Source organism: Orbicella franksi, chromosome 13, assembly GCF_964199315.1.
Source record: "Orbicella franksi chromosome 13, jaOrbFran1.1, whole genome shotgun sequence".
Taxonomy (NCBI): Eukaryota; Metazoa; Cnidaria; class Anthozoa; order Scleractinia; family Merulinidae; genus Orbicella; species Orbicella franksi.
Window position 1 is genome coordinate 2,085,939 of NC_138157.1, and position 19,752 is coordinate 2,105,690.

Below are 19,752 nucleotides of genomic sequence, written 5' to 3' on the forward strand. Positions count from 1 at the left end.
GTCGAGTCCTGGGCGGGGATATTGTGTTGTGTTCTTAGGCCAGACACTTTACTCTCACAGTGCCTCTAGCTCTCTACCCAGGTGTATAAATGGGTACCGGCGACCTACAATACTGGGTGTAACCCTGCGATGGATTAGCATCCCATCCAGGGTGGAGTAGAAATACTCCTTGTCACTTCGTGCTACAGAAACCGGGATAAGCTCCGGTCTGATGAGCCGCTTGGTTCGTATGCAGACTTTACTTTTTATTGGCAAAAATAGTTTTGAAGCGTAAAAAATCTGCCCCAGAACGTAACACAACATAATACAATGAAAAAAAAAAAAACAAAAACAAAAAAAAAAACAGCCTCTAAACCTAAAGAAGGCTGGCCGAAATATTTCTTTTAAATATACCACGTTTTGTCAGCTTTGCAGCAGTCTCTGACTTCTCATCGTTTTACTTTTCAAGTTTGGCTGAGAGATCCAACGTTCAATCAAGCAGGATCTTCTTTATTTGGTTTCTAATGTGTATGCATTGCATCGGGGCTGTTCCTTTTCTTTCTAAAATACGAACATTGCCAAACAGAACAAGATCTTCACAGCATTCTATCACAGGTCACCCAAGCGTAATATAAGAGTTTGTATGGGGATTAGTAGATGGCATAAAGTCGTTCAATGTATGGGTAATTCATCGAGTAAAGACTCTTCAATGATGTCATTTTTCTCTTATCCTGAAGAGTTTAATTTAAACAAGATCGGAGCAAAAATTAGTGTGATTCATCTATCCTACGGTGTTATGATAAAAAAAACTCTCATATTTCTGCCAAAGTTCTCCATACACTCTTATATTACTCTTGCGTGACCTGTGCTTTAGTTGACTGTTTCTTAACTATTTTCGGGACATTTTAGTATCAACGGGACGCAACGGGACGCCTCGGGACTCGAAGTGACGTTACATTCTCCTTTGCTCATGCGTGTTTGGCTTGAGTAAGATGGAGGTCTAAGTTGATCGGCGAGAGGGTTTGAAAGGAAATTTTGCCCATGGATTTCCTGAGCTGAGGCTAATCAAGCGCCATTGTGGCTCAAGAAATGCCTAATTCAGAAGAGGTGAGGAAAAGGAAAAAATCAATGTCACATTACTTACCGTCAATTTGTAGAACAAACGAAACCGAATTTATAAACCGACGTGTCGTGTAATTTCTTGTTCGATCCTCGCCATATTCAGGGTATAACCTTCGGCGATTTTACTGCAGAAGAATGGGAAAAGTACTTCAGCAATTCAGTTGCTCAGATTGGACATTTGCCGCCGGTCGAGGTATTTATAAGCTTGGTAGATTTCTTTATTTTTATTAAGTCTGAATTTGTTTTGAATCTGATCGTAACCTTACGTTTGGATGCAACTCAACTCAATTAAGATAAGCTTAAGCTTACATTGTACAGTATTTTTTTTTTCATTACTTTTCTGCAGTTTCTCTTCGACTTTGAGTCTTCAGATCACGAAGAACCGGGCAATAATTACAGAGATACATGTCTTAGATTTGCCAAGTACTCACACTGTAGTTACGGGTTAATAACTAATCTTCGGCGCATTTGTCCACACTTACATGTAGTTTATAAGAATTGTATGTGTTGTGTTACTGAGATTTAACACTGCGTGAATCGTGACCGTTTATGGGATTAGCGAAGACGTAGTTTGATGATTGTTTGGCTGCATAATATGAACAATATTCTGGATCATGGCTGTTAATCCGGAAAGAGTTTTGAAATTATAAGTTAGCACGGATAACATGACAAGTTAGGGTCGGCTTTTCTAAGTATTGTGGGTGGGGCTCACAAGGAATAAACACGAAATATTCTCCGATAATTTTTAAAAAAATTTATAGATATTGAACTTTTTCTTCGGTACAAACAGTGCAATATTTTTGGTTTGTCTTAAGTTAGCTGATTATGAGCCAGTGGTCTTAACTTACAAAGTTAATGAAAGATATGATTTAATTATTTTTGTAAAATAAGACATATCAGCCAAAAGAATTTTGTCACTGACTAAATTTGAGGGATGAAGCTGCACTAAAACGTTTGCATTTATATTTTATCATCTTAGTTCTAAATACAGTTATTTGTAAATTTCTTGTGGAGTTTTTTAGGGTTTAACCGTTTTTGAAACTGAAGCGACAGCATTTGTCAAGTCGTTCACAATTCATAAACATCTAAAAAATTGTGGTACTGAATTTCATTTTTCCTTTCAAGGTTATTATTATCTTCCATTTAAAAATGTGATTCCCAGTAGTCTGGCAGAAAAAAACCTTGTAGTGTAGATTTTGCCAAAATCCAACTGTTGGATGAAAATCTTCCAAAACAATTTTTATCTATAATTTTATTTATTTTTTTCTTTAAAAGAACTAACAACAAAGCAATGCAGCAGGTCTTCACATTTTATGGTGAAAATCAGGGGTGGTAAGAAGTTCTAAAAATAAAGGTTGGCAGACACGAGGGGACTAATCTCTGCAACTAGTCCTTGCAACAAGTTGCGGGGACAAGTCCCATCGTGTGAACTACATGTAGCCATTTTTGCCACAGAATGTAGTCCCAGGGACTAAAATTTGGTCCCTGCGACTAGTCCCACGAATTCAAACTGGTTTCAATTTTTGGGACAAGTCCCTGCGACTTGTTCGTCAAAACGCTTTGTGTGGACTGTTCATGGGACAAGTCCCTTGGACCAGTCCCTTTGTATAAACTCTTCAGGGGACTAGTTGTAGGGACAAGCTGCAGGGACAAGTCCCCTTGTGTATGCCGACCTTAAGAGAGCCTTGTTTTTCTGGTTGACAGCTGATGACTCAAGGGTGCAGATCTCATCAAGTGACAGTTCTGCAGCAGCTAAGAATGTTGGAGTAGGTCTTGAAGATTCTGGTGTAGAGGTTGGACAAGAAAGTGAACAGGAAAATGCACCAGGCAAAGCAGTTGCAGTTGTTTCAGTTCATGAATTACTCAATAAAACACCAAAGCAAGACAGAGAATCAACAGAGTCTCCCAGACGCAGTACCACTGAACATATTGTATTTGGTGGAAAGAGCATTCAAGAACCTGAAAGAGAAAAAAATCAAATCAAATCTGAAAGGTGAGATAGAGGACTCCAGTCTAAACAATACTGATCTTCAAGGCATCATACTTTTTATTAGGGATCATCAAACAGGAAAGCCTTGCAAAAACCTTCAGGGCTCAATACATAACAAAAGGTGTTGGTTGGTAGAGGTTCAACTGTATAGCCTTTCAATTGTCATATGATGTTGAAATTCCACTGTAGAATTGTCTATAAGAATCAACTAGGTGAATATTAACTACAAAATGTTTCTTCCATGCTGTAGTCCCCCAACAACCACATCCCCTGATGTCGACAGTTTTCCACCCCTGTCATCAACAGTGAACAGCCATGTAGAAAGACTGGGAGATAAACCAGAGAATGAAAGATCACGCAAACGTCGAAAGCGGAGGAAACAAAGAAAGCGATCAGGCTCTGTTTCAAGCTCTTCCAGTGAATGCAGTGAGAAGGAAAGGACTTCTGTAAATTCAGCTGGCTCTGTCATTAAAGGCAAAACTACTCCATCATTACTCACTACAGACAAAGTCATTGTAAGCAAAGTTGATAACGATACTGGTAAGGTACACATGAATGTTGTTTGTTCCTCACCAAAGGAGCAAAAAGACAGCAACAATCATTCAGCAGACAAGAAAAAAACCTCACAAAGAAAAACCACAAGCCCCTCTGATAGAGAAACTGTTGGTGATAGAAAAAGTTCTTCGTCCACAGACGGGGCATTAAACAGTCCTGTTCAGAGTGACACAGATGTCAAAATTACAGTTACTGTGAACACTGCAGAAGAACCCTTAAGTTCAGACAAGTCTAATAGATCACTAGAGCTTGAAAATGAAGGTCCACTAAATGTGGAAGAATGCAAACAAACAAGCAATACAGCTCATGAAGGAAGCAACAAAAAAGAACTTCCAAAACCTTCATCATGGGCTGATTTGTGAAAAAACTCTGCCAAGGCATCACCTGGTGTTGTTATTAAGGTAACAAGTCCAAGTGTGTTCGGGAGAGTGGGAATGGTGATAATACAGTGTTCTATGACGATCATGTCATTCTAAAAAGCAGAATGACTAGACACATCCCTTGATCATGAGGAACGAAGCGATAAATATGAATGTGATTATATTGTTAAGAAGCTAATTGTAATTAAATGATAACGGATTGTGAAGTTAAAAAATAATCAATGTAAATACAGTGCGTCATTTTAAAAAGTAAAGAACGAGAGAAGACCCTTTTAGAAAAGCTGAAGGCTTTCATTTGTCTCCAAGGGGTTGACAAATTCGCTTTTCAAACCTTCATTTGTCCTTGTTGTTTTGTCCAACGTGATTTTGTATCTACAAGAGTAGCTAAAAATTTATAAAGCTGTTGTTTCAACAAACTTAGAGCACCTGAGTAGTAGTCAAGGATCAGTTTGTAGTCTCACTCATAACACCAAACTTGTTATACTCAGCACAAGTAGTATTCCCTTCAAAGTCTTCCAAGTCTACACGCAGCATGCTGTTATCATCTGATGTCAGGCGGTGGATTTTGTCCAGTCCGAGCCAAAATTCACCATTCAGCTTTGTAATCTCTCCAGTCAAGGAAAAAATCAACAGAACCGTCCAGTCTCTTCTGGAACACTGTCCAACCCCCACCGGCTGTTGTTTGGTCACAAAACACACCAAAGGCAGGCAGGTTGTCAGGTTTGATAGTGTACACACCGTCTTTTCTTCCGCCAGATTTATAAATTTCTCCACAGTTTTTGTAAGCTGCCGAAGCTGCAAGAGAAAAAAATGATTGAAATTTTGAGATGGAGCGATTTTGTACCTGAAACAAATTTTTCTAATCGCGGAGACCCAGCAGGCGCTATTTATGGGGAGCGGAAAGTCGAAACGCGAAGAAAAAAGTCACTCAAACATTGCAATACGTACTTGCTTTTGAGTGGGCTTTGAATTCACAGACGAGAGGAACTTTGCTCTGATGCTCACCGATTAAGAAGAATAATGCAACGAATTTTTTCTGCCTTGTCAGGAGAAAGCATTCATAGAGCTGTTAGGCCCGGTGTGACTCTCTCCCCAGGGCTCCTCGCTTTCTCTTCTACTTTTCGCGGCCATTTTTTCCCTCGCCGCGTCGACTTTTCTTGGTCTCCATCAACTGTTCCTGGGTCTCCGGCGATTGAATATTTTGAACTTTCAGAAATTGATACGCATAAATTATCAGTATACATTACTTTCGTCGCAAATTGTTCCAGTGAATCCTGGGCGACAAAGACAACGAAAACCTTTACTGGTGAATCCAGCTTGACATGCGCCATTGCTCAGACATGGGCTGCTACTACAGGGATTCTGTTCAGAGAGAGAAAGAAACGATGGGAGCAAATAAATGACTAGACATTATGGATTGTATATATTGTACTGAAATATTTCTAGCTAGATCAGGAGGGAAAAAAAATTTAAATGATTTACAATTTCTTATGTATGTTTACTCTTAGCTTTCTAGTCTTGTGATTTATTTAACAAATGCATGTGTCGCCGAAAATATTCAGCATAACTCTGTATAACTAGTTAAGACTGTTTTACATTACCTCAATGGCCAGATATGTGTAACTTGGTTCATTGTCAAGAAAGGTGATAAACTGGTTTTCATCCGTAGCATTTTTCAACTCGCATTTATGTGTTCCTCTCTTTAAAGGTCCCAAATTGATGGACACACAATTGGGCTCCATATAACAGAACAGTCGACAGGACCCCTCGTTAGAGACCGCCTCACTCCTGATCACGTGATTCTTCATTGCTCTGTTTGCAACTGGTTCCTTGAATATGATGTTGCGGCATTCGTTGTCTGTGACAAACAAACAAACAAAAAATATCTAAATGGCTTCCTCTGATAAAAATATTTACCTTCTGCTCACACCGGCAGATCGTTTCTATCGCCGTGCTGTTATCAGAAGGGAGAAGGGAGGGTTACAATGCTTCAGGATCTGTATTTTTTCCAGTATATATCTTTCACAGACATTGAATCTTTCTGTGATACAAATTATCCAACGTTTTCCATAATGAAGATCAGATCTTGAAAGAAAATCGAAAAGTTTTTCTAGGTTGTGTAAGTTTGCGAAAAGGGAAAATGTTATTTTTCTGGCTGAAAAGGCTTTCACGAAGATCCTGTGCGACCAGACAATGAGTAAAATAAGTCGGTTTGCATGCGTGTATTCCTGAGATGTGGAAATGAAGAGATTGTAGAACTTAAACTTTTAACTAAAGCAGATTTAATGTTTTGGCGACAAAATGAACTTAGCAGAGATATGAAAAAGTCTTGGTTAGCGCAAACTAACAGACTGAGAAAACTACAAGAAACTGAAACACTTACCAAAGCAACCAAGACATAATGGGAATATGTTCCTAAACGAGATGCAAAGGCAAGAGATAGTAGCAATGTTATGCTGAATCTCCAAAGAAACCATTCGTCTGTTTGTGGAGAGAAGTGTGCGAAGTGAACGCTCGTGAGTTTCAGCCTCCACGGTCTGTTTATTTTTTTTCACTTTTGAGGAGAAGAAGTTTAACTAGAGCAGGAGCTCCTGACGGTTTTGGCGAATTTAATAGAATGCATGTTTATATCTCAGATATGAAACGATAATTTAATTTTGATTTAATCATTTTTCGGAAGAAACCTCTCCATCCCTTTTTCAGTGTAAATATAACAATACAAATAAATTGTATGGAAATAACTGGTACATACTAACGAGTGCGTATACAAAATTTAAAAATGCGTGCGGATTACAGAGATGGCTTAAATTAAAGTGTAAAGTTGTTGATTAAGGGTTGAGTTCACTATTCTATTCAATTTGCATCTTCTGTAATATTTACATTGATGAAGGTAGAAGTTTCTGCCAAAACATGTTTGTAAAATTTATTGTCGTTTTTATCTGAAATTGGTTATGACTTTCCTGCGGTCCAGACTTTTTGGTAAAGTTTATATTGGTTTAATGGATTGCCTGATATATTGTTTTATTTATATAACTGAGACAATTACTTCATTTTGATTGGCTGAGAGTAGGCAAATCTATAGTTAATTTTTAATTTCCACTGCAGTGCAAATACGCGCGCGCTTTCGTGATTTTCCCAGTCATATAATAAATGAGTAATCGTATAAAGGCTCGCCGAGCAATTAAGGATCTAAACTACTTGTTAGTGTTTGAAAATTCTTTCCAATTGCACTCGCCGAAAGGTTCGTGCAATTTTGAAGGAATTTTCAAATATCGCTCGTAGTGTAAATCCCTTAATTGCAGACGCATTCATACGACTACCTATACAAATTTTCACTTTCATGGATGATTACGCTATGGCAACCCAGGACATATGGCGGTGTTCCGTACGTAATAGTTGCTGTGTGTTCTCAGTATAATCATGAGCCTCCCAACATAATTATGAGCCGCTCGGCATAATTATTTCCGCTCGTGTTAAAAGCAACCACGCAGGATAGAATAGTTTCCACTTCGTTGATTTTAACTGTTTTTTTCCTAATGTGAAAACTACAGAAAAATTGCAGTCACAAGAACTGTTTCATGAGGCAAATCAAAACAAAAACAGAGGAAACTTTCCCAGAGACGATCTCTCTCTTTTATTTTCTGGTAATTTGGTAATTATCTGTCATTAATTAAAATCCGGCTTCAATACTTTGCCTCCCTTTGATAGTTTAAAGTTACATTTTGATGTCATTGCTGGCTTTGATATATGCTGAATATAATTTAGAATAAATATACAGGAATAATAATAATCATAACAATTATAATTTTCTCAAACGTGATTGCTGCATAAACTGGTGTATTTTGCTCTAATTAATCTGCAAAGTTGTAATCGGACAGTGTAATCGGACAGTTGGCTGTAATCGGACAGTTACATGAGCCAATCATTTTAAGTCCTCTCCACTAAATCCATCAATAACAACATCGATTACAGTCAGTATAGTAACCAATACAACAGACTGACTTTGTAACATTGTGAAGGTTTAGTTTACAGTGACTGTTTTGAAAGAAACGTAACAGCCATTGTGCGAGCTATTCCCATATTCTTAATTATGATATTTAAAAATGACTATTAAAAGCTATTTTTCAAATAGTGTGAGATTGTAATGGTTTTGATTAATTGGTAACAGGACATCGGGTCGTCCAATTCAGTCTGTAATCATACTCATGCAGTGCCGTAGCACGGGGAGCCCCCCCGCTCCCCCCCCCCCCCAAAAAAAAAACTTTGACTAGCACGTAATAAAAATATTCGAAAGCAGAAAAGTAATAATGTTGGGATACTGTTGGATTCTCTTAGCGTAATTAACACTCTGGTTAACTCTAATTTTTCTTTATAACGTTTTACAACAAATGTCCAGCACATTTTTTCTTCAAATTCTTACAAAGTTTAAAGCAGCGAAACCCGAAAGTGGTATTGGATTTTTGTGTTTGACCGCTGTAAACTGAGCCAATAATCTTGATAGGCACGTTCGGTCAGCGGCCACGTTCCTCCTGCTTGTTTCCAAAACCTTTCAACATTCGGTTCGATAAAGCATGAAATTTTATGGCTTCGACAGGGAAAAATCAAGAGGCTTTTAAGCAAAGCACAATCCTCAAATGGGTGAGAGCTGATCGTGAGCCATCGAAACCATCAAAGAATGAAAACCGTGAAGAACAGGCTCGTTTAGAAGAAAAATCTTAAGCTGGAACATCTGGCCCACAGGCAGCAGGAACTTCAAGAACTTTGAATTCAAGCATAATCCCCACAAGCCAAGAACCTGATTTACTGGCACCAGGTCTGGTATCAGTGTTACAAGGCCCCAATCAACCCAAGAGCTGAACAGCGGCCATGGTTACATTACGACGAGAAAACTGATATTGTGTTTTGTTTCATTTGTATGAAAGCCATCCAAAATAATATGCTTTCCTCGGCAAAGGCTGATACGAAATTTACGCGGATTGGCTAAGGGAACTGGAAAAATGCAATAGCTAAAAAGAATAAGTTTCAAAAACACATGTCGTCTGAATCTCACAGGGAAGCAGTAGCCAGATATGTTACAACCTCAGCAAAGACAGTCGGCGATGTCGGAGAGTTGTTGTCTGACAAGCATGTAAAGGAAAAAGCAATAAACAGAAGAATTCTACTCACGATCCTTTCAAACGTTCGTTATTTAGCTCGACAGGCTCAACCACTTCGAGGAAATTGGGACACCCACAGTGAGGGTGAGATTAACTGAAACTTCTATCAACTGCTGAAACTGCGATCTGAAGAAAACCCAAGAATAATTGAGTGGTTAGATCGCAGAACTGAGAAATACACATCCACGATTTTTCAAAACGAGATCCTCGATGTTCTTGGTCTAGATAAGAAACTTAGTAGAGATGCATGAAGAAGTAGAAAAGGGGAACTGCGAATCACAAACAAAAAACAATGAAAATAGGTAGTCTGGAAAGATGGGATTTGGGCAAAATTTGGACTGGGAAATGGGATTTGTAGCCCCCATTCACAACCTTCTTAGTAATATCCATTACTGGGCGAAAATATATATTAAAAACGTAAAAATCCATACGTTTCGAGGCTGCTGGCTCTTCATCAGTGGTGAAAATGCAAATGAAACTATCTTCTTGCTCTAGGTATGCTGCGGGAAATATCAGAGAATATTCAGAATGCTAAGATCTTTACAATAATGGCCGATGAGACAGCAGATGTGTCTGTCAAGGAGCAACTAGTTGTGTGCATTCGTTGGGTTAACGACAAGTTTATTATTCATGAAGACTTCATGGGGATGTTTGCCATTGCCGAGAACCACTGGTGACCAGATCGTAGAAACACTAAGGGACGCACTGCAGCAAATGAATCTTAATATTCAGAATGCTCGTAGTCAATGCTATGATGGTGCTGCAACAATGGCCGGTGAGAAAACTGGAGTGGCAACAAAGATTAAATCTGTCAATGCAAAGTGTTTGTATACACACTGTTAGGGCCGTGCCTTGAACTTGGCTGTTGCTGATGCCATAAAATCAGTGAAGTGTATGAGTGATGCACTTGATACAATCAGAGAAACTGGAAAGGTGGTGAAAAACACACAATTAGATAAAACTAAGGAAGAAACCGCAAATGAATCTCGCGGAGTTCATGCTCTTTGCCCGACGCGATGGACTGTTTCGTGGCGAAGCATTAGCATTGGTGCTAAACAACCATGGTGAACTCGATCATGGAGCTTTGGGATTGGTCACTTGAGGTATTGAAAGACACAAAAATGAAATCGAGAATCACTGGTGTGAAAAGTGTAATGACACAGTTTAGTTTTTTCTTTGATTGTTGCTTAGGCGAGAAAATTTTGCGACAAACCGACAACTTGAGCCGTGCTTTGCAGAGTTCTTCAATTTCAGCAGCTCAAGGAAAAATACTGGCTCGGGATGTGGTTAAAACCTTCTTACCAGATCGAAGCGATGAGTCATTTGATCTGTTTTGGCATCGCATCTTACAGAGAAAAGACAAGGAAATCAAGTTTATTGAAGACCCCGTGCCTCCGAGAAAGAGAAAAGCACCGGAAAGATTCGAGCTTGGAAACCAAGAAATTCATCATTTTCCTCAAACCGACAAGGAACACTACAAACGAGTTTATTTTGAAGCCATTGATTTTGCAACTACCGCCGTCACATCAAGATTTGACCAGAAGGACTTTACAGTGTACACAAACCTCCAGGAGCTCCTTTTGAAGGCTACTACCAAAGAAGTGTATGATGCTGAACTGGCCGAAGTTTTGAAAGTTTATGGTGAAGATTTAGATGCCTGCCATCTTGCATTGAAGGCCAGCTGTTACTCCTCCCACAAGTCGCTGCCTCAATGGGGTTTGACACGTCAAGATTCAAGATTGATGACCTAATATCATTGTTTCAGTCAATTGATGATTCCCACAAATTGCTCCTGTCTGAGATTTGCACACTGGGCAAGTTATTGTTGGTAATGCAGCGATGAATGCCGCAAGTGAGCGGTCATTTTACGCTTTAAAGTGCGTAAAGACTTATCTCCGTTCAACAACTGGAGACGCAAGGTTGAACCATCTCATGATGCTTCACATCCACAGGGACAGGACTGACACGACTGACCTGGTAGCTACAGCCAACCAGTTTGTTGTCAAACAGGAGAACAGAAAACAGTTGTTCGGGACATTTACCCCAAATGATTTGCCACGAAAACTGTCTTTGGTCTCGCATGCAACCCAAGCATCCGAATGAAATGAAATGGTTCGTGGGGTCTATGTAATAGGTAAGTAATTTATTTATTACACAACACTGTCAATTTGTATAATAAACCTGTTCAATTAGGAGAGTACAACGTTCATGTAACATGTCCGATCAATGACTTTAGTCAGTTAAACATTGTTGTAAACTGCTCTCAGAAGGCTGGAAAGGCTATTTTAGAGAGCCCAGATTTCAAAACCTTCCAAGGGGGGGAGGGGGGGCATGCTCCCGGACCCCCTAGAAGCTCGTGCCTTCGGCGCTCGGTCGGGTGCCCCCAATAGATTTTACCCTGCTCCGACACTGTCATGATTAACAATGGGACTCCCGCTTCGCGGTCGTCCGATCTTGTTAATCAGTCGTATGATATCCCTGCCTCTAGGATATTTTCACTTTGCAACATTTTTTTTACATTTTTATTTATTTGCAATACAAATTACAATTTACCATGACAACTTACACTACCCGCGTATAAAGCGTAGGCTAATCGAGACGGGCAGCTTAACACATGATAATATCATAAGACTATAGTAAGTTTTGATTATTGCATAGAGAGATCTTAACAATAAAAGTTTTTTACATGTTGTTTGTTATAGACTTTCCTCTTTCGTTTGCCTTTTACGGCATTAAGCGAAACAGTTTCTCCCTAGATTGAACTCCATGTTTGCCTGAGCATGCGCGTACTCGTCGTTGAATTGCAATTTTCATGATCTGTATATATCTATCTTTATGTCTATGTCTGTCTGTGTGTGTCTCTGTCTGTGTCTGTCTGTGTCTGTGTGTGTGTGTGTCTATGTCTGTGTCTGTGTCCATTTCTACTACTATTTCCATGTCTATTCTGTGTAAGATTGTTGCCGGTCTTTACAAAGTTTAGAAATCCTCTGGTCTAGTTTTCATCTCGGTCTTCTTCAGGGAGTATCTATGTCCCTTCCAATCCCTCCAGTTCACACCATCAGCAAAGGGCGAGGGATTTGTCTGATGATACTTGCCATTCAGGTTGGATTGGTGACAAGGGGAGCTGTACCACCAGGCCCCGTGAAATCTGCTCGCACAGTGTACCTCTCCTTGCCCGTTCGTATGTTGATCATTATCTTGATCTTTAGTGGAAAATGGTTGATCGCCATGATGAGAAAGAGAGTCGCTAGCATTACCTGAATATCAAATTAAAAAATGAATAACTGTCATGCGAGACCGAGGTATTCCATATTCCGTTTAATTGTCCAATATTTTTCGAAAATTAGCCTGTTCTAAATGTCCCATATCCCATTATTCATGTTTCCCCTAAATATCTCATATCCCGATTTATTTTTACTAATATCCCATATCCCAGAAACGCCTAATAGGGCCACCATTTGGTTGGTTTACGATACGCCTGGGGTGGGAAGGAGGGGGGTACGTCCGTAAATTTCGGATGTGTCCCAGGGGTCTTCAACTTTGACCCTATTTAAGGATGAAGCAAACGCCACCCTATCACGGGGAAAAACAAAAACCAAGAATAGCGTGAACGGTTCAACTAAATTTCGTTTCATTGGAAATTACAAATAGTTAAGTCTTAACAGATTTGTTTAGCTGGGCTACCCTACAGTAAAGAATCACACCGGGAATACAATGCCAACGGGGGCAAAAATAACACACTATTTAAGGATCGACAACGTTAAAAACCATACCCTATCCCGCGGCATATATGCATAGCTATATAGCCCATATATGGGAGTACCCCTCCCGGGACGATACGATTACATTGTAGAACGTTGGACCGTTGAAAGTTAATCCTTTTGATATTCCCTGACGTCACTTTCGAATTCCTTATAAGGAAAATTTAACAAGTACAATATTTGCGTGTTATACAGTAGATTGTTGTGTTTCCATGGTTTCACTTCAGAGGGCCCGAATTGAATAGTGGGTTACTTACCATTTACATGGGAAAACCGGAAATTCCAGTTGGAAAATCAAATATTTCGCGCCATTCCGTTAGGAAAGCTCCAGAAAATATGGGCTGTGATTTAGGGTGATGCTATTGTTCTGCTCTTTTAAGTCTCTCTAGTTGATGTGGATATACTTTATAGCGATTCCCTCTCCCGCAACGTCGCATTTAATTTTTTAATGTTTAAGCCTGAAATTTCCAACCGGATGGTTTTTGTAAATGGTAAGCACCCCTGGAATACCATTCAAAAAGCAAATTGCTTACTCTGGGTTTTATCGGTGATAGGTATGGACATTTTATTGATAGATTGTGTCTTTTCATGGTCAGTCGTCTTACGACTTTCGTGACATCCTCTCCTATCCCATCCCATCCCGTCCTGGATTGGTTTTTCAGCCCTTATGGTGATTAAACCCCCCTTTCAACCTTGTAAGTCACTCATCACTAACTCTTAGCTTCCGTTTGCAACATTTTATGTGCAAAATAATGGTCAAATTTTAGGCTGTTTGAGAGTTGAAGATTAACCTTTGTAACTCTCGGTGAGAGTTGACAAAACTGTTTTTCAACTTCGAAAGTCCTCGCTGTTGCTTTTACCTGCAGGATTTCGTATCTACAGCCGTGTACACGAAAAAAGGACAAAATTATACGTTTAAAGGCCGAGACAACTGATCTTTTTTAAATTAAGTCACCTGAGTATGAACCGAGTTTCAGCTTGTACTTGTCATTCTCACTCATAACACCAAACTTGTTATACTCGGCATAAGCAGTATTCCCCTCAAAGTCTTCCAAGTCCACACGCAGCATGCTGTTACCATCTGAGGTCAGGCGGTGAACTTTGTTCAGTCCGAGCCAAAATTCACCATTCAGGTCACCAAAACCAACTTTGTAATCGCTCCAGTTAAGGAAAAAATCAACAGAACCGTCCAGTCTCTTCTGGAACACTGTCCATCCCCCACCGGCTGTTGTTTGTTCACAAAACACATCAAAGGCAGGCAAGTTGTCAGGTTTGATGGTGTACACACCGTCTTTTCTTTCACCAGATTTGTAGATTTCACCACAGTTATAAGCTGCAAGAGAAACGAAATGATGAAAATTTCGATATGGCGGTGGAGTTTTTACCTGGAAGAAATGTTTTCTTTTGCGGAGGCCCCACAGGCGCAGTACAAATATGGCGATAGGAGCTTACTTTTGTGTACACATCCATAAGCAATTACGGTTGACAATTTCCACTACGAGTGATATTTGAAAATTCTCTGAAAATTGTCCAAGCCATTATGAGAGTGCAAATATCTCGATCTTTCGCACGACTACATGTACCCTGTTTCTATCGAGTTATAGAAACACGAGTGGAAGTTTGGGAGAACGAGAAATGCAGTGGGAACACGAGCCGCAGGCGAGTTTTTCCCCAGCTTTTTCGAGTTCTCCCAAACTTTCACGAGTGTTTCTATAACTCTAAAACACCGCGACGAAAAAAGAAAAACAGCTTGTTTACTTTGATCATCAAGATGTAAATTCTCTTTGCTCGCGCCATCAGTAGGAATTAGCAAGGAGTGACAGGCCTGCACAACTTCTAACAATGGAAACTTTTGTACCATGTAATATATGACCCCTTTATAGTTTTGCTCTTACGAGTATGTCTTTTAGGGATTTACCTCTTTTATAGGATATTAGTGGTGGCTCTTTGAAAATTTTCCGTAGAGAAGGCTGATTTTGTATCAAGTGCCATTTTTCCATTAAAACATTTTTGAGGTTGGGCACTGATGGTTGATATTGTATATGATCAGAACAGCAAGCAATTTGTGGTTTTAAGCAAGACCGCGGTTTCGAATCTTCACGATTCTCGTCAGTTGCTATTTTCAACTATTTGTAAGTGGAACAGTAGAGTGTTTAACTCAATTCTGATCCACCAAGGGACTTGCTGTTCTGATCATATACAATATCAACCATCAGTGCCCAACCTCAAAAATGTTTTAATGGAAAAATGGCACTTGATACAAAATCAGCCTTCTCTACGGAAAATTTTCAAAGAGCCACCACTAATATCCTATAAAAGAGGTAAATCCCTAAAAGACATACTCGTAAGAGCAAAACTATAAAGGGGTCATATATTACATGGTACAAAAGTTTCCATTGTTAGAAGTTGTGCAGGCCTGTCACTCCTTGCTAATTCCTACTGTGATACTTTCCAGACAGAGCCCCGTTCTGACACGCGAAACCTCAAAATAACAGTACAAAACTTAAAAGAATATATCAAGAAATACGCACGATATACTGAACGCTTTACTTCATAACTGAGCAAAAGCATTCAAAACATAGTGTATTTTAACACAAAACGATACTAGTACTCAAAAGCCATGTTACATTATGAAAAAATCCACTTAACCACCTCTACAAAAACACAACTTAGAGCTTGAGAGCATATAGGATCGAAAATACAGCAAACTGATTGACTGGCAAGGACCAATCAGAATGCGCCTTTTTCGATCCCAACTTCAAAATGCTGTGGCTATATAAACCCAAACCGCCAAAAAGTCCCTTGGTAGATCAGAATTGAGTTAAACACTCTACTGTTCCACTTACAAATAGTTGAAAATAGCAACTGACGAGAATCGTGAAGATTCGAAACCGCGGTCTTGCTTAAAACCACAAATTGCTTGCTGTTCTGATCATATACAATATCAACCATCAGTGCCCAACCTCAAAAATGTTTTAATGGAAAAATGGCACTTGATACAAAATCAGCCTTCTCTACGGAAAATTTTCAAAGAGCCACCACTAATATCCTATAAAAGAGGTAAATCCCTAAAAGACATACTCGTAAGAGCAAAACTATAAAGGGGTCATATATTACATGGTACAAAAGTTTCCATTGTTAGAAGTTGTGCAGGCCTGTCACTCCTTGCTAATTCCTACATTAGGTTGCACAGCATTGTAATTACTCTGAATTTGTCTGCTTTCAGGCAATCACAGTGAAGTAATTTCTCCGTCATATAATAAAGTGATGATAGTTGGACTGAGTAGAGTTCAAATCGGTTTTGGCATCGACCCGGCTGTCAATTCTTTGTCTTAGAAACAACGGACGGCGCCTGATGATTCTAATAATGTAGTCAAACGAACCACTTCCCAAGAATGGTATTTCCTCAGCGAGGTACTATAGGAGAATCTTTGTTGATGTCATTGTTTACATTTTTCCTCATTAACATACGACTTTGTGCAGAGAAGGCATCACGCTAGACACGAATTGACTACAAACATTTAAAGAGCTTGTCACATTTAGTAATTGGTGAAATTCTTGGCTCTTTGGTTGAAATATTCGAGGAGAAATTGGCTTTACAAAACTGCAAACTTTTCTGGGTGGCAAAAGCGCTAATGAGCTTACACATTCTTTGTAAAATTTGGAGTTTCTAAACCCGCGTCGCACACGGAAAGTATTCGATACATCAGGCTCAAATTCCTTGGGACAGTAAATCATACTATGCCCTTTCAATATTCAGAACACTTTCTGTAGCTCCATCAGAAACTGTATCGCTTATGCAATGAGGCAAATATTATAAATAAAGATTATCCTATCCAAGAGATAGCAGACGTTTTACACTGTTATTACAGCTTGCCCAAGTTTTACACGAAAAGAAGAGTCTACCTGAACACGAGCGACCATCTCCGGTAAATCCTTCCTTACAAGTGCAGTTATGTCCGCCAACAGTGTTGGTGCAGTTTGCATTCACGTCACAGTCATGGTTGCCGGTGATACATTCATCGACATCTATAGTGCAAACGATTAAAAAAGAACTTTTCAGTGTTATAAAGAAGATGAAAATGCTGTGATACTCATGGAGAAGTCCAAGAGTTTACTTCTATTTTAAACAGAGACGAAATCAACAAAATCAAAACTCAAGTCATGCTAAAAACAACACAGAGAGGACATGAAAGCTGATCCTCAGTAACCTCCTAAGTCCATGTCACAATAAACCAAAACTGCCGCTCCATTCGCAGTTGGATCCAGCCAGTACTTGCTGCTAATGGTGTCTTTGCCTTCGCTTGCCTTTATTTCCTGACATGAATGCGCTGGGAGCTCCGGAATAGAACCCAGAGGAGCTTGGATCAAAAAAAGGGAGGAAAAAAAAATACAAATTTACCAATTATACTGTGGTTTCTGTTATGATAAATACAGTGTTTCTGTCGATCGAGGCTGAGAGCTGCCCACAGAAATCTTGATTTTAATAAAATATTAAAAACTTGGAAAAAGTCATCATTTCATCGAGATACGCTGATATGGAAAAAAAAAAAAAGTAATTACTTTCAGGGAGCCATTACCCAGAAAACTTCCAGGGATGAAATTTGCGAAAATTTTGCAAATGGGCACAATTAAACTTTGGCACTAGTTAGAAATTCCTCTTGAAGGAAAAGCCCTTCAAGAGCATTAAAGAGCATTAAATTTTCGGGAAAACAGCGTTTCATTACTCCGGGTAAAATTTTAGGCATTAATAGAAATCGTAAGCACAGACACTTTTAAAACAATGACGGAAAATGGGAGTTTTATATTCTTCCTTTAACGATAACATTGAACTCCCGGTTGATGTTCGCCTCTCAAACTGGCGTCTGTGTTTAAGCTTTCTTATTTTTTTTCGCACATACCCCGGTTGCTCAAGCGTCTTTTGTAAAACCGTGCCGGATCTGAGCGGAAATGCTCGGGCCTTGCCTCCTTGGTGCGGTTATTTAGTTCGCAGGACTTTTCTCCTAAGACGTAGTTATAGCTTTGACAGGTGATTTCTGTTTCACAGCTGATATCACACTCGTGAAGAGCTCTAACGAAGAACTTTTTCAAGATGAATCCCTGTAAAGCCATCCCATTTATGCTCCGTTCCTCTCTGCATTGCTTGCCAGCAGATACGCGATCCATACAGAAGCCGGCGAAGAGAAAAAAGCAGCGAACGGTCCACAACATTTTCCAGGACTTTTAATTTGTAACTGTGGGGAGATTAACACAAACAAAACTACTAATTTTAGGAAAGACATTCACGAAACTCAAGGCATCGTTCAATTAATAGGCTCCACCAAAAAATCATTGGCTTTTTCTGGCTTGTCTTGGGTACTTGAAAGCCGGAGCTTTTTAAAGTTCTTAGTTGCACTAACCTTTCTGGCTCACGTTTTCTTCTTCTGCGATTTTTTACGGCAACGCAACAGAGAAATTGTCGACTCCGGCGTAATAAAATGGAAAATAGTATCAGACAGTACGAGAATTATAAAGATTTTTTTCCAACACACGTTGTGGATGAGTTAATTTTTGTGATAGCAGAATTAACAACCAATATAAACTTACTGAAAGATAGCGGTTGGGCGAGATACTGTGATGGGGGTCTTACAAAGCTCACCCTGTTAATGAGCATAAGCAGCTTGCACACCAGCTGCAGTAAACTATGACGTTGAAATGTAAGTTTATATGTTATTGGAAAATTGAAGACCTCCGGGCAATGTTAGTAAGAACTACTTAATTTTCCTTTATTCAAATTTGAATTAATAGTGAAAAGCTTTCTTTTTTGTAAAACCAGCCGCAGGATGTCATTAATTTTTGTAATTCTGTTTCTAGTTCTTCCTTTTGTGTTCCCGCTACACCCTGCACTGATCTCGTAACCGCGCTGTTTTGGGGAAAATAAATTGATGTTTTTAGAATGGGCGTTTTGTTTATGTTCCTGTCTGCCTGTGAAATAATTTCAGATAATGCTTTCGACATTCACTAGTTGTTATGGTTTATTTGCAACACGCGGTGTTCCCTTTGTGGGAAAATATGTAAAATTAAACCACGAAAAGAATATTTAAGGTGGCTGGTTATACTTTGATAAATCAATACTACCAATCTTTATCAAGTGATGTTGATAGTAGTATCACAATAATGCCCAATCATTGGTGAACACATTTTGGTTCTCTTTGTCACATAATAGGCTACCATAGCAGCAGTAAAACCTGTTAAAAAGTTAGGACCTTATTACTCCATCGTCGTCTTTGAAAAACAAAACAAAGCATAAAATTTATTAACTTCATGCTTATACAAAAGCTGATTTTTTTTATAGGTCTGCAAGCGGAGTTTAAAAGTTTATATATAGCGTGTCATTAAGCGCTGCTAAAAGAGGAAGCAAAACTAAAGCCCAAATTAATTGCGGACGTTTTAGAGAGCAGGTGATAAAAAATATGCTGTATATCTCTTTTACTGGTGGCAGATCATTCCATTAGCAGCAATACCGAATTCAAAGTACATATTAATTATTGAAACAAACTTTTGTTTGAATCACCAACGTAAAAGTTATTCGAAACGCAGCAAAAATGTGTGTCAGGGAAACTTTTCGGGGTTATAGTCTCCGAGGTAAAGAACAAGTCAATACGCACGGTTGATATCAGTTGAATCTCGCTATTTCTAATCGAACTCTCAGGGGAAACGGAAAATAGTTCTGAAATTACGGGGTCCAACTTTGTCTGACATGTCAGAGCAGGCGATAATGCAGAGAATTTAACTAGAGTAGATCTAATTATTTACATGCAAAATCAAGA

At 39.2% G+C, this 19,752-nt stretch overlaps 1 protein-coding gene and 2 pseudogenes across 2 annotated transcripts; 2 read left to right on the forward strand and 1 right to left on the reverse strand.

The window, feature by feature from the left end:
* Positions 1–983: 983 nt before the first annotated feature.
* LOC145465734 (uncharacterized) lies at positions 984–4,611 on the forward strand (annotated as a pseudogene). The gene is made up of 5 exons (XR_014041686.1): positions 984–1,086; positions 1,205–1,294; positions 1,448–1,508; positions 2,806–3,094; positions 3,342–4,611. The product of XR_014041686.1 is annotated as an uncharacterized LOC145465734 (transcript).
* A 5,315-nt stretch (positions 4,612–9,926) lies between these two features.
* Positions 9,927–11,297, forward strand: LOC145465730 (zinc finger MYM-type protein 1-like; annotated as a pseudogene).
* A 4-nt stretch (positions 11,298–11,301) lies between these two features.
* Positions 11,302–18,980, reverse strand: LOC145465728 (microfibril-associated glycoprotein 4-like). The gene is made up of 5 exons (XM_081449498.1): positions 17,845–18,980; positions 17,155–17,304; positions 16,850–16,972; positions 13,899–14,276; positions 11,302–12,439 (listed from the first exon to the last, which is right to left on the reverse strand). Exons 1-5 carry the CDS (start codon positions 18,152–18,154, stop codon positions 12,159–12,161), a joined length of 1,242 nt encoding a protein of 413 aa, XP_081305624.1. The 5' UTR covers positions 18,155–18,980; the 3' UTR covers positions 11,302–12,158.
* Positions 18,981–19,752: the final 772 nt, after the last annotated feature.

Coding starts and splice junctions, on each gene's coding strand:
- LOC145465728 (XM_081449498.1), bottom strand. CDS start 18,154: ATGTTGTGGACCGTTCGCTGCTTTTTTCTCTTCGCCGGCTTCTGTATG. Junction 16,973..17,154: donor TTGTGACATGGACTTAGGAG/GTTACTGAGGAT, acceptor TTTGCACTATAG/ATGTCGATGAATGTATCACC. Junction 14,277..16,849: donor AGATGGTCGCTCGTGTTCAG/GTAGACTCTTCT, acceptor TTTCTCTTGCAG/CTTATAACTGTGGTGAAATC.